The sequence below is a fragment of the Procambarus clarkii genome, chromosome 29 (genome assembly GCF_040958095.1).
Source record: "Procambarus clarkii isolate CNS0578487 chromosome 29, FALCON_Pclarkii_2.0, whole genome shotgun sequence".
Taxonomy (NCBI): domain Eukaryota; kingdom Metazoa; phylum Arthropoda; class Malacostraca; order Decapoda; family Cambaridae; genus Procambarus; species Procambarus clarkii.
The window spans coordinates 10,337,707-10,350,206 of record NC_091178.1 but is presented as its reverse complement, the minus strand read 5'-3'; the positions used below and the strand labels follow the sequence as shown (position 1 = coordinate 10,350,206).

The 12,500-nt window shown below is 48.8% G+C and overlaps 2 protein-coding genes across 2 annotated transcripts in view; both read left to right on the top strand.

Annotated features, from left to right (window-relative positions):
- Positions 1-12,500, top strand: part of LOC123765179 (mind bomb 1) — a 526,176-nt gene that overhangs the window by 395,941 nt on the left and 117,735 nt on the right.
- On the top strand, positions 757-2,879 carry LOC138369800 (trichohyalin-like; the record flags this gene model as incomplete). Its single annotated transcript, XM_069333478.1, has 1 exon — positions 757-2,879. A coding segment is annotated over exon 1 (1,899 nt), but the record flags the coding sequence as incomplete, so codon positions are not given.

Genomic DNA, 12,500 nt, shown 5'->3' with positions numbered 1-12,500 from the left:
AGTGAAGCCCGGCAGAACCTAAAGATATTAGGGTAGTGAACTTCCAGAGGTGGAAGGGGAAGTTCTGGTGGATTACTTATAGGGAGTTGATAGTGTTTGGTTGTCATTAGCGTGCAAGACGCAGTGAGAGGTGAGTGACTGTAGGCATTCTTACGTCAAGGAGTTTTTTTTATACTGAAGTATCAATGAACATTTATACTGGTATATGTTATTGCCTTCAAATGCTGATTTTCTATATATATATGTTATCTTGCTGATGGTGCAACAGTGTGTGTAGACTTGACCAACTTGAGGAGGTTAATAGTATCAGGTGGTGAACCAGGAGATAGGATACCACTTGATAAGCTGATAATAGAGTTCTGATGGTGTTGGAGTGCAACCTGATTGTGATATTATAGAGTATAGGATTCATTATTATTATATGTGTGTATGTATTGTGTATGTGCTGGGTCCAGTAAATGTGTCACAATTTGCTGGTGTTTGCCCTTGTCCTAGTGAGGCTTCCCAGGAAGTAGTGAAGAAGGAGAGAGAAAGAGAAAGAACCAAGAACCACTGCTGTGGACAGGGTAAAAGGTAATACTAGTAAGTCAAAAGGGGATTGAGGAGATCATATCACCTAGGGAGAGAGTGGGGAGTCACAGCGGCTCGAGTGGGTGTGTGCACGAGACAACGAGGCTAAATGTTGGAGCCGCATCCCCTAAACGTGTGACGTTGAGCCCCTCTCCAAGAGCCAGAAGCGCCAAGGGTGATCTCCTAGTATAAGCACTCTACCGAGTTGTGGGTTGGGTTGTCCGTAGAGAAGGATCAACGAAGACAACACCAACCAACCCACAGTCTATAATAAATTGGGGGCCTGTGTCCGGGAGAGTGAACTGACACACCCACACCCTGTCCAAGAGTGGATTTGTACACCCCTGCTGAGATAAACTGTGTGACCGCAGGTGTATACTCTCTCTCTTGGGAAGACTCACAGGACAAAGATGGATAAGGTGCAAGCGTTTGTGGAGTCAGGCAAGCCTGAGGACTTGGAAGGTTGCACGAGGGATCAATTGAAACAAATAGCAGAAAAATGTGGCATTAGGTTGAAAGCATCTAAAGTAGCTGGGATGAAGGATGAGATCCTGAGGCAGTTAAGAGCCAAAAATGAAGCGGCAGAGCAAGGAGCCCAAAAAGGAGCTGAAAGTGGAAAAGAGGATGATGGGCAGGATGAAGTGAGATCCCAGGGATCGAGTAGGAGCAGCAAGAGTAGCCGCAGTAGCAGGAGTAGCCGGAATAGGAGCTTGGAGAGATTCCAGTTAGAGCTCCAGATGCAGCGTGAGGAGAGACAGTTCCAGCTGGAAAAGATGAAATTAGAACTCCAGATGAAAAATGAAGCAGAGAAGGAAAAAGAAAAAACCAGGCTGGAAGTAGAAAAAGAAAAAACCAGACTGGAAATAGAAAAAGAGAAAGCAAGGCTAGAGGTGGAAAAAGAAAAAGAGAGAACAAAACAAATGCAGATAGAAGCGAATAGAACCTTGGCTGAACAAAGGATTGAACATGGGTTGCCAGAGAGCACCACCCAGGTATCACACCCACCAGATGTTAGGGTTAGGGAGAAGGACATTCCCTTGTTTGTGCCCGAAGAGGCAGAGAGCTTCTTCGAGCATTTTGAGAAAGTAGCCAGTATCAAGGAGTGGCCACAGGAGGAATGGGCCCAGCTGGTCCAGTTAAGATTGACCGGTGCAGCCAGGGAGGCATACACCCAATTGTCACTGGAAGAGTGCCAAGATTACGCCACAGTAAAGAGCAGCATATTGCGCTCGTTTCAGTTAACCTCAGAAGCTTATAGGAAGCGCTTCAGAGAAATGATCAAAGTTGGAGCATGTACGTTTGCTGAGACAGCAAGAGATCTGGAAAGACGATTCCAGAAGTGGATTGAGGCTGCTGGAGTTGGATCTTACGCTGACCTGAAGCAACTGATGGTCATGGAGAAGTTCTTGGAGATGATGCATCCCGAAACAAAGTTCAAGATCCAAGAAGCAGGGATAATGGAGGTGAAAGATGCCGCAGATAGGGCGGATATGATTACTGAAGCGTATAAGAGCTTAAGGGAGAACAGAGGGAGAAGCGAGGCGAGACGCAGCAATGGCAGATCCAATGGAGTCTGGGGAGGAAGAAATTACGAGAGGCCCAGAAGAGTCTGGGATGAGAAAAATTTTGATAAATGGGTAGATAAAAGTAAGTACCCTAAAACTCAGAAGAGTAGGTCGCGCGCTTCATCTGAAAGTGAGGATGGAGGAGCAAAACGAGAAACTGATCGGTATCCGGGAAATCAAGAGTCCAGTAAAGCTCCACAGAGTACAAGTAGTACGTCTGGCCCGAGGAAGTCCAATACGAGTGGGCAGAGTCAGAGCTACTCTGGTACATATAGAAGAGACTTTTCCCAGATGAGATGTTACAATTGTAACGGATTGGGTCACGTGATGCGAGATTGTAGGCAGGGCAAGAGAGTTGTGACCCTGGCCATGTGTGACCCCCGAGGCAAATATACTAATGTGTTCCGAGACAAACCACAGAGAGCGAATTTAGTGAACGAGAGGTATAGGCCGTTCATGAGTAAAGGTTGGATCAGTATAAGAGGCCAACCTGAGGTAGAAGTTGGTATCTTAAGAGATACCGGAGCTAATCAGAGCTTGATTGCGAGAAGCCTGATTGGGGATGGTCGACGGTTAGCTGGCAGTGGGAAGATGAAAGTATATGGGTTATTGTCGGAGAGTGACATGCCCGTATGTGCTGTCCAGCTAAGGTCGGAATATGTGTCGGCGGAGGTGATGTTGGGAGTGTGCCCCGACATACCTATTCCAGGAATCCAAGTGATCCTGGGGAATGACTTGTGCGGGACAAAGGTGTTGCCAAGAGTCATAGCGGAGACTGTGCCAGAGGAGTGCCCAGAAGGCCATGGCACGGGTGGGACACCTGAGGGTGTGAACCTGACTGACATCCGAGGGGATGAGTCAGGAGACCGCCAAGCCATTGAATACCCTGTCTCGGTAGTGACGAAGGCAGAGGTGGCCGGCAAGGAAGACGCTGGAGAAGATGAGACAGTGTCGATTCAGCCGGTGGAAGATATCGACGTAGACATAGCGTGGCTGTTTGATGAAGGTCCAGCCCAGGAAAATGGAGTCTCGGTGAGGTCGAAAGTGAAGATGGCCCAGCCGAAGAAGAATACTGTGGAGAGAGTTGACCTGAGTAAAGCCCAGACTGCTGAAATTAAGGGTCGGAAGGTGAATGCAACTGTGCTGAGTAGAAATGAGGAAAGATGTGGACATACTGAGGACGGGAGTATAGCGTCAAGTGGTCCACGAGCACAGAGGCATAGGGATAGTGGAGTTAAGTTGTTTGAGATGTCAGGAGTTGACAGGTTTCACAGAAAACGTGGCGGAGAGATAGTGAAGAAGAGTAGTAGCCGAGAAAATGAAAGGAGAAGAGACAGTATGTGTGGAGAGATGCTTACGAGCACTCTAGGAAAGGAAAAGCGACATGTACGGTCGAATGCTGTTGGTTGTAGTACAGAGCTCGAAGAAACTTTTAGGGGACGAAGAAGAGTTGAAGGAGAAGAAATGGAGTTGTATAGAGGTGAGAGGTGTGAGAAGAGGAAGATGATACAAGCATGGATGGATAGAAGAAAGCCGAGGACTCGATGGAAGTCAAACAGGATGAGGTCTCGGATAAATGAGGAGACGAAAGGGAGGATCGTCGGTGAAGACCAGGGAGTGAAGTATGATGGCAGGAGACGAAAGTATAATGGCAGTAGATGGAAGAGTGAAGACGACAGAGGAGGTACAGACAGTAGATGTCTGACTCTGGACGTGAAGAGAAGACGAGGAAACGGAGGGTGGAGACAATAAGTAGAGTGGAACGATGGAGTGCAGGCGTCCAAGGAGGACAGCCTAGCCAACAGGTGCCAGATAAGTCAGATCGTTTATGAGAAGATCATGTTTCTGGCGAGTTGTGAGCCAGATGTTGCAAGGAGCAACGAACTAATTGTAGACTCCTAAGGGAGTACGTAAGCAGATCAACCGTTCGAACCAATCGGTTGAAGAACGAGACAGTGTGGTGGCGGATGTATTATCCCGAGCTTTGCCACTGGAATAACTCTCAAAAATAAGGGGAGGGGAGTGTTATGATCTCAGCCTGCAGGAGAAACGAGTCTCCCTTCTTGAGAGTTATTCAGCAAGCCTGACCTAACTAGAAGGTCTAGCAAGTATTGAGGTGATAACGCAGATGTAAAATAGTTGGTTGGATATGTGTAACAGTTTGAGATTATGGGCAATGCAGAAGAAAATAGATAAATGACGGGCTAGGAGATGTGGACATTTTGCTGGAGGCGTGAGGCTCGCTTCTGGAGGACCTTGACCTCACTTGAGTGCCAGACATCGCAGGGGGAAGCCGCGCTCCGTTTGAGCTCCCGCCAGAAGGGAACCCCTAGTGATATATCTCGAAGAGAAGAGAAGTGTGCGGACGTACCAGCTGTGGAATCGAGCTGGGAACGTTGTGGTCTCAAGTCCTGGTCGACGAGCATATATTAAATCGCCCAGAAGCATTATTGTGGGCCGTGGGAGCGCCCTGACCAGACGCCGTCAGAGGGAAAGCGCCCTCGACCAATTAATCTGTGGTAAGCACGATAAACGCCAGTTCATAGTGATTGTTTGTAGTTGGTCGTGTGCCCAGCGACAGTAGCGATGTTTATTTATAGGTTAGACATGTTTTAATAAGGCAGAAAGCCTGAAATAGGAGAGTGAAGAGGGAGGAGCACGGAGCGACGTCCGCCCCCTCTGAGCGCTGGCGGACGACTGAGGGAGCCCGGCTCCGGATGGAGGAAGACCCTCCCAGCGAGTGAGGACCGCCGCCAGGCGAGGTGGAGTATGGACCCGCCCAAAACGGGGGAGTCCACTCTCACTGTATGTAGAGAACAGATAGAGGTTTGAGGCAAGCATATTGTGTGGTTATTTTTGTTTGTGTTAAAGGGGAACATTTTATTGGAACGTCGATGGGTTGCAGGTTTGTCTTTGGGGAAGAAGTTGCTGAGAACTTCGAAGCCAGCAGATGATGTAGCTGATGAGACTCCAAGGTAGTGGAGTAGAGGACCTCGAGCTGTGAGGAGAAGCAGCAGTGAAGAGGAGTGTCACGTGCTTCTGTAGAGGTGGTGTAGCAGCCAAGAGAGCTGTGGAAGACCCTAACAGAAGGGTGAAGCACCGTAGTTGCACAAGGAAACTTCATGATAGCAGCCTGGAGGAGCTGCAGAGGATCCTGGTAGTGAAGCCCGGCAGAACCTAAAGATATTAGGGTAGTGAACTTCCAGAGGTGGAAGGGGAAGTTCTGGTGGATTACTTATAGGGAGTTGATAGTGTTTGGTTGTCATTAGCGTGCAAGACGCAGTGAGAGGTGAGTGACTGTAGGCATTCTTACGTCAAGGAGTTTTTTTTATACTGAAGTATCAATGAACATTTATACTGGTATATGTTATTGCCTTCAAATGCTGATTTTCTATATATATATGTTATCTTGCTGATGGTGCAACAGTGTGTGTAGACTTGACCAACTTGAGGAGGTTAATAGTATCAGGTGGTGAACCAGGAGATAGGATACCACTTGATAAGCTGATAATAGAGTTCTGATGGTGTTGGAGTGCAACCTGATTGTGATATTATAGAGTATAGGATTCATTATTATTATATGTGTGTATGTATTGTGTATGTGCTGGGTCCAGTAAATGTGTCACAATTTGCTGGTGTTTGCCCTTGTCCTAGTGAGGCTTCCCAGGAAGTAGTGAAGAAGGAGAGAGAAAGAGAAAGAACCAAGAACCACTGCTGTGGACAGGGTAAAAGGTAATACTAGTAAGTCAAAAAGGGGATTGAGGAGATCATATCACCTAGGGAGAGAGTGGGGAGTCACAGCGGCTCGAGTGGGTGTGTGCACGTGACAACGAGGCTAAATGTTGGAGCCGCATCCCCTAAACGTGTGACGTTGAGCCCCTCTCCAAGAGCCAGAAGCGCCAAGGGTGATCTCCTAGTATAAGCACTCTACCGAGTTGTGGGTTGGGTTGTCCGTAGAGAAGGATCAACGAAGACAACACCAACCAACCCACAGTCTATAATAATATATATATATATATTAACACATAAGTGTATTACGTGAAAACGTATAACTACGAAGGATAATTAAACAAGAAATTACCTCAGCGTTTTTGCTTAATATATATATCACTAAGAAATCTAATTGACCCAGCCAGGATTCGAATCCATGCCGTCCAGGATCACCCCTAAACAGTACACGGTACTGTGTACTAGTTATCCACAGTAATGTGGATAACTGTGTATTGGTGATATTACTAAACTAGTTTTTTAATTGATCAATTAAAAATGGATGAAAATTGTACAAACTATTATTAATGTTTATGGCTTTGTAATGTGTATTAAGGCAGATTCATTAATGTTTCTATTAAAAATAATTTTACAGTTTGCTTGATCTATATATGAATGTACTTACAGAGCATTTTGTAAATGCCAATTATCACTACAAGGAATGTTTCTAAGCAATAATTATCCAATTGCGTTGTTTAATTTTGAAAAAATACTTGTAGATCTACACGTGCTGACTGTGATCCGCATCCGTATGAGGTGGAGGGATGAGGCGCCACTACTCCTTCCCTGTGCTGACCCCCCACCCCACAACCCCTCCCTCGCCACCCCCACCCCACAACCCCCTCCCTCGCCACCCCTGAGAGGACTAGGATCAAAGAGTCTCCAGGGAGTCCTCAGATGGAAACATGTCGACACAGTCGCTCTAGAGTTTGGGTTAAAGGTTGTTCTCCTCTCACACTGAAACAGAACTTCCTCACATCACTCGTCTGGTGATGAGGGGGAGGAGGGTATGGTTTGGGAGAATGAGTAGGGGAACTAATGAAGGGAAACCACGTAGGGTCAAGAACCCCCACTTAGAATGTGTGAGAGGGAGAGAGGGAGAGAAGGAGGAAAGTGTCTTCCTTGCCCATCCTCTCTTCGCTACTCAACTACTCATCGCTGCCCACCAACTCATCGCTGCCCACCAACTCATCGCTGCCCACCAACTCATCGCTGCCCACCAACTCATCGCTGCCCACCAGCTCATCGCTGCCCACCAACTCATCGCTGCCCACCAACGGCAACTCCGCCAGAAACTTGTTGAATTGCCTCTTGAAAGTTTCTATTGTTGCTGCAATATATATATATATATATATATATATATATATATATATATATATATATATATATATATATATATATATATATATTATTAGGAAAATTGGCCCTTGCATAGTAGGCTGAGAAGTGCGTTCTGGCTACTAGGTACGTCATCACATCCTCGAAGAAGAAAACAAAGAGCATTCAGAGTTTTCAATCATTCGATGTTTGCGGGGAATGAAACAGTAGTGGCGGGGACAGAAAGACGGGCCGCCAGGGATGGTCCAGGTGGTCCAGGTGGTCCAGGTGGTGCAGGTTACAGGTGTTAAGTGAGGGAGGACTGGAAGTGCGGTTGCGGGGTCTGGGATGCTGGGTAATGGAGTGGAGGAACCGTGATGGAGTGTGGAACGAGGGGTGATGGAGCAGACGAGAGGGAGCTGGTTGACGCAGTGGTAGAGGGAGCTGGTTGACGCAGTGGTAGAGGGAGCTGGTTGACGCAGTGGTAGAGGGAGCTGGTTGACGCAGTGGTAGAGGGAGTGGTTAAGGCCCTACTGTGGCAAGTGTGTGGATGGGGCCCACACGACCACTGGTGCACTGACCTTCACCTACTCATCACTATGATTGCTCTGACCTTCCCAGTATCAGAGAGACCATGGAGGGATCTCCAGGTATAGCCCACAAACTGAGGTCATTAGGAATAACAGGTAAAGTCGCGCGATAGATATTAAATTTTTGGTCTAACAGAACGCAAAGATTAACAGTCAATTGAATAAAATCGAGTCCAAGCGCAGTGAAAAGCTCTGTACCTCAGGGCACAGTCCTTGCTCCTCCGGTTTTCCTTATTCTCATATCAGATATAGAATAACATACAAGTCACAACTTCGTGTCATCCTTTGCAGATGACACACAAAAAAATAGCCTGATAATTAATTACTATCCCCTACACCTGACTTTCCTCCTCAGCTCTCTCTTGCCTATTTATTGCCTGTCCCTACCTCCTCATCACAATCGACTTGAGAATGGTCCAAGACGGACCGAAACGTCGTCGTCCCTTCAATTTCTAGTGTGTGGTCTGGTCAACAGCCTGATAATTACTTCTGTAGAAAATATTGAAAACTACAAGCTGATATTAATAAAGTTTTCGACTGGGCAGCTGAAAAGTAACGGTGATAAATTCCAGGTGCTTAGGTACGGTAAAAATTAAGACCTTAAACAAAACACAATCAAATCTGCCCATAGTAGAAAACTAATGATCTGGGATCTAAAAAACTAAGAAACTAGACTAATGATGTCTGACGACCTAACGTTTAGGGAGCATAACCAAGCAACTATTGCGTCAGCCAGGAAAATGATCGGATGGATTACGAGAACCTGCAAATCCAGGGATCCCATCACAATGGTTGTTCTATTCAAATCACTTGTGTTGTCCCGTCTTGAGTACTGCTCAGTACTCACTTCCCCCTTCAGAGCAGGTACTCACTTTCCCATTCAGAGCAGGAGAGATTGCTGAAATAGAGGGAATACAGAGAACATATACGGCACGCATAGACATCATAAAACAACTAAATCATTGGGACAGTTTCAACGCCCTCAAAACGCATTTTGTTTCGACAAAACATATTGCCGGAACAAAAGTGGAAGTCTTCAAGAAAAAGGTGGATAATTTTTCTTCAAGAAGTGCCGGACCAACCGGGCTGTGGATGAATATGTGGGCCTGCGGTCCGCTTCAAACAACAGCCTGGTGGACCAAGTTCTCATAAGTCAAACCTGGACAGGGCCTGCAAGGGGAGTTTAATTCTCAGCAGCCTCTTCAGGTACAATTCACATGCCTTTATTACCCACATTAATCAGTATTGACCTTATTGCTTGAACACTCCTGAGATGCGTGACACTGTACATGACCGACAGCCCCGCTCCTGTGCCAGGTAAGTCCACTACGGGCTCACCATAGCCCGTGCTACTTGCCCCGCTCCTGTGCCAGGTAAGTCCACTACGGGCTCACCATAGCCCGTGCTACTTGCCCCGCTCCTGTGCCAGGTAAGTCCACTACGGGCTCACCATAGCCCGTGCTACTTGGAACTTGTTCCGAGTAGCTGAATCTATAACAACAACAGCAAACCCTCATCATCCAGCATGACCTGTTCTAATCCCCACATGAACTGTATTGATTCCTCTCGACCTGATCGCCAAAGCTGACCTGTATTGACCACCATGCGAGGAAAGGTGTCTCTCCCCTCCCCCTCCCCCCCCTCACCCCCCTACCTGCTGGAGACGTGTACCCAGGTGAGGGGGGGGGGTTAATGACCTCGTTGCGAGGACTTTATGGAGGTCGCAAATACGGTTGAGGAGGCCAGCTCGGTGTATAATGTTTACTTATTTAACTTAAGTACATGTATAATGAATGGGCTGAAGGCATTTATGTTATCCTTTTAGGAAGTAATAGTGGACAGCCGCCACCCGGGCGGTGTTGGAGGCCCACCTCACACGAGGAGGAGGTGCTCGAGTGTCAGGAGCAGGAGGAGGAGGTGCTCGAGTGTCAGGAGCAGGAGGAGGAGGTGCTCGAGTGCCAGGAGCAGGAGGAGGAGGTGCTCGAGTGTCAGGAGCAGGAGGAGGAGGTGCTCGAGTGTCAGGAACAGGAGGAGGTGCTCGAGTGTCAGGAGCAGGAGGAGGAGGTGCTCGAGTGCCAGGAGCAGGAGGAGGAGGTGCTCGAGTGTCAGGAGCAGAAGGAGGAGGTGCTCGAGTGCCTGCAGGAGCAGGAGGAGGAGGCAGGGAGGTAGAATGTGTACAGTACCTGTTTGCTACCAGAAAACGTATGAAGTATTGACTAAGGGCAGCATGAAGCTGGGTCTATGTGGGCCTGCGGAAGCTATCTTTCTTTTTTACTCTCTCTTTTTAATCGAAACACGCTAATAACATATGTACACACGATAAAGCAAGGAAATATTCTCACATACAGCAGAGAAACCTGCAGCAGAACTAGACGCAAACAGCACTTACAACCAATCGCAGGACTCCACACCAATCCAACTGGCAGTCCAAGTCTCCCACAAAAGCAATGCATGAAAGCGGATAGCCTTAAGGAGCATACTTTCATTAGTATATGTTCAAATTACTCTCACCATTGTCAGCTTAATATTGTGTACTACGAAAACCCACATTGCTGCTAATGTACCGACGTACACGTACGCGCGTACCGTCGTACTCCTCACGTACTGCACAACCACGACTAAGCCCAAACATAACAAATCTACACTCTAAGAAAAAATATGATAAAATCCAATAATAATAACATGGGTGTACAAAGATGGGACCCCAGGCAGGGTTCGTACCCCCACATTGGTCCACCGGTCGACCTGGTACCTGGTCGACCTGGTACCTGGCCAAGCTCATACCTGGCCAACCTGGTACTTGGTCGACCTGGTAACTGGCCAAGCTCATACCTGGCCAACCTGGTACTTGGTCGACCTGGTAACTGGCCAAGCTCATACCTGGCCAACTTGGTACTTGGTCGACCTACTAACTGGCCAAGCACATACCTGGCCAACCTGGTACTTGGTCGACCTGATACCTATATCACCTTCGTTCCTGGTCGCTCCCCTGCATAACTGGGCGACCAGGTACCTGGGTGGTACCTGTGCATCCTGGCAACTGTGTGACGCAGTGGGGTGAGGAAAGTGCCATCAAATATTCTCACCGCGACTCTCACTAATCGGTCGAAAGTGGAGTTGGAATCCTTGTGTGGGTCGCCCGTCGGTCCGCGGGGATTATAGAAGTGGCACAGAATTATAGGTTTGTGTGTCTTTGTTTTAGGGAATGTTCTTGATGTTGAGGGGTTATATATATATATATTAGGGTTCGGTGTCCTTGTTTGTACGTTAATTGTCCTTATTTTTAAGCTTTGTTCGTGAAGTTTTTGTTCAAAATAAACGTCTGCAAATTAGGCTTGACTAAGCTTGGGTATAGTTAACGACTGTGAGAGTTAAAAAGCTTGCGTTTCAGGTGATGAGTTAGTGAGTCAGGTGATGAGTTAGTGAGCCCGGTGATGAGTTAGTGAGCCCGGTGATGAGTTAGTGAGCCCGGTGATGAGTTAGTGAGCCCGGTGATGAGTTAGTGAGCCCGGTGACGAGTCAATGAGCCCGGTGACGAGTCAATGAGCCCAGTGACGAGTCAATGAGCCCAGTGACGAGTCAGTGAGCCCGGTGACGAGTCAATGAGCCCGGTGACGAGTCAATGAGCCCAGTGACGAGTCAATGAGCCCAGTGACGAGTCAGTGAGCCCGGTGACGAGTCAATGAGCCCAGTGACGAGTCAATGAGCCCAGTGACGAGTCAATGAGCCCAATTGGGTGAAAAGTGATGTGGTGTGAGGGGCCATGACCGTCGCCCTTACTGAACGGAAATGACAGAGTCGGGAGTGTAATTGACTGTAATGTATTAGTGACCCTTGTGGGTACTGGGGGGGGGACCTCCTGGTGGGTGGGGGGGGGGAGGGGTGTGGGGGGGGTGTGCGTGCGCGCGTGCACCCCCTTCACTTGTTGTTGTTAAAGATTTAGCTACTCAGGACGAAGTGTCCATGTAGCACGGGCTATGGTGAGCCCGTAACCCTTCACTTATATATATTTTTGTGGTAAGAGCAGGACAACCTGAAGACTCTATAGTTTATATAGTTGTTGGGGAAGACTGGGGAGGCGGGGGGGGGGGATTGAGGCTTAGCTGGTGCTAGGCCTACCCCAGGGTGATGTCACCCCCCCAGCCCCAGGGTAATGTCACCCCCCCAGCCCCAGGAGGATGTCACCCCCCCCAGCCCCAGGGTGATGTCACCCCCAGTCCCAGAAGTCACCCCAGCCCCAGGGTGATGTCACCCCCCAGCCCCAGGAGGATGTCACCCCAGCCCCAGGGTGATGTCACCCCCTCCAGCCCCAGGAGGATGTCACCCCCAGCCCCAGGGTGATGTCACCCCCAGCCCCAGGGTGATGTCACCCCCCAGCCCCAGGGTGATGTCACCCCCCAGCCCCAGGGTGATGTCACCCCCAGCCCCAGGAGGATGTCACCCCCAGCCCCAGGAGGATGTCACCCCCAGCCCCAGGGGTGATGTCACCCCCCAGCCCCAGGGGTGATGTCACTCCCCAGCCCCAGGGTGATGACACCCCAGCCCCAGAAGGATACCACCCCAGCCCCAGGGTCATGTCACCCCCCAGCCCCAGGAGGATGTCACCCCCAGCCCCAGGGTGATGTCACCCCAGCCCCAGGGTGATATCACCCCCCAGCCCCAGGGTGATATCACCCCCCAGCCCCAGGGT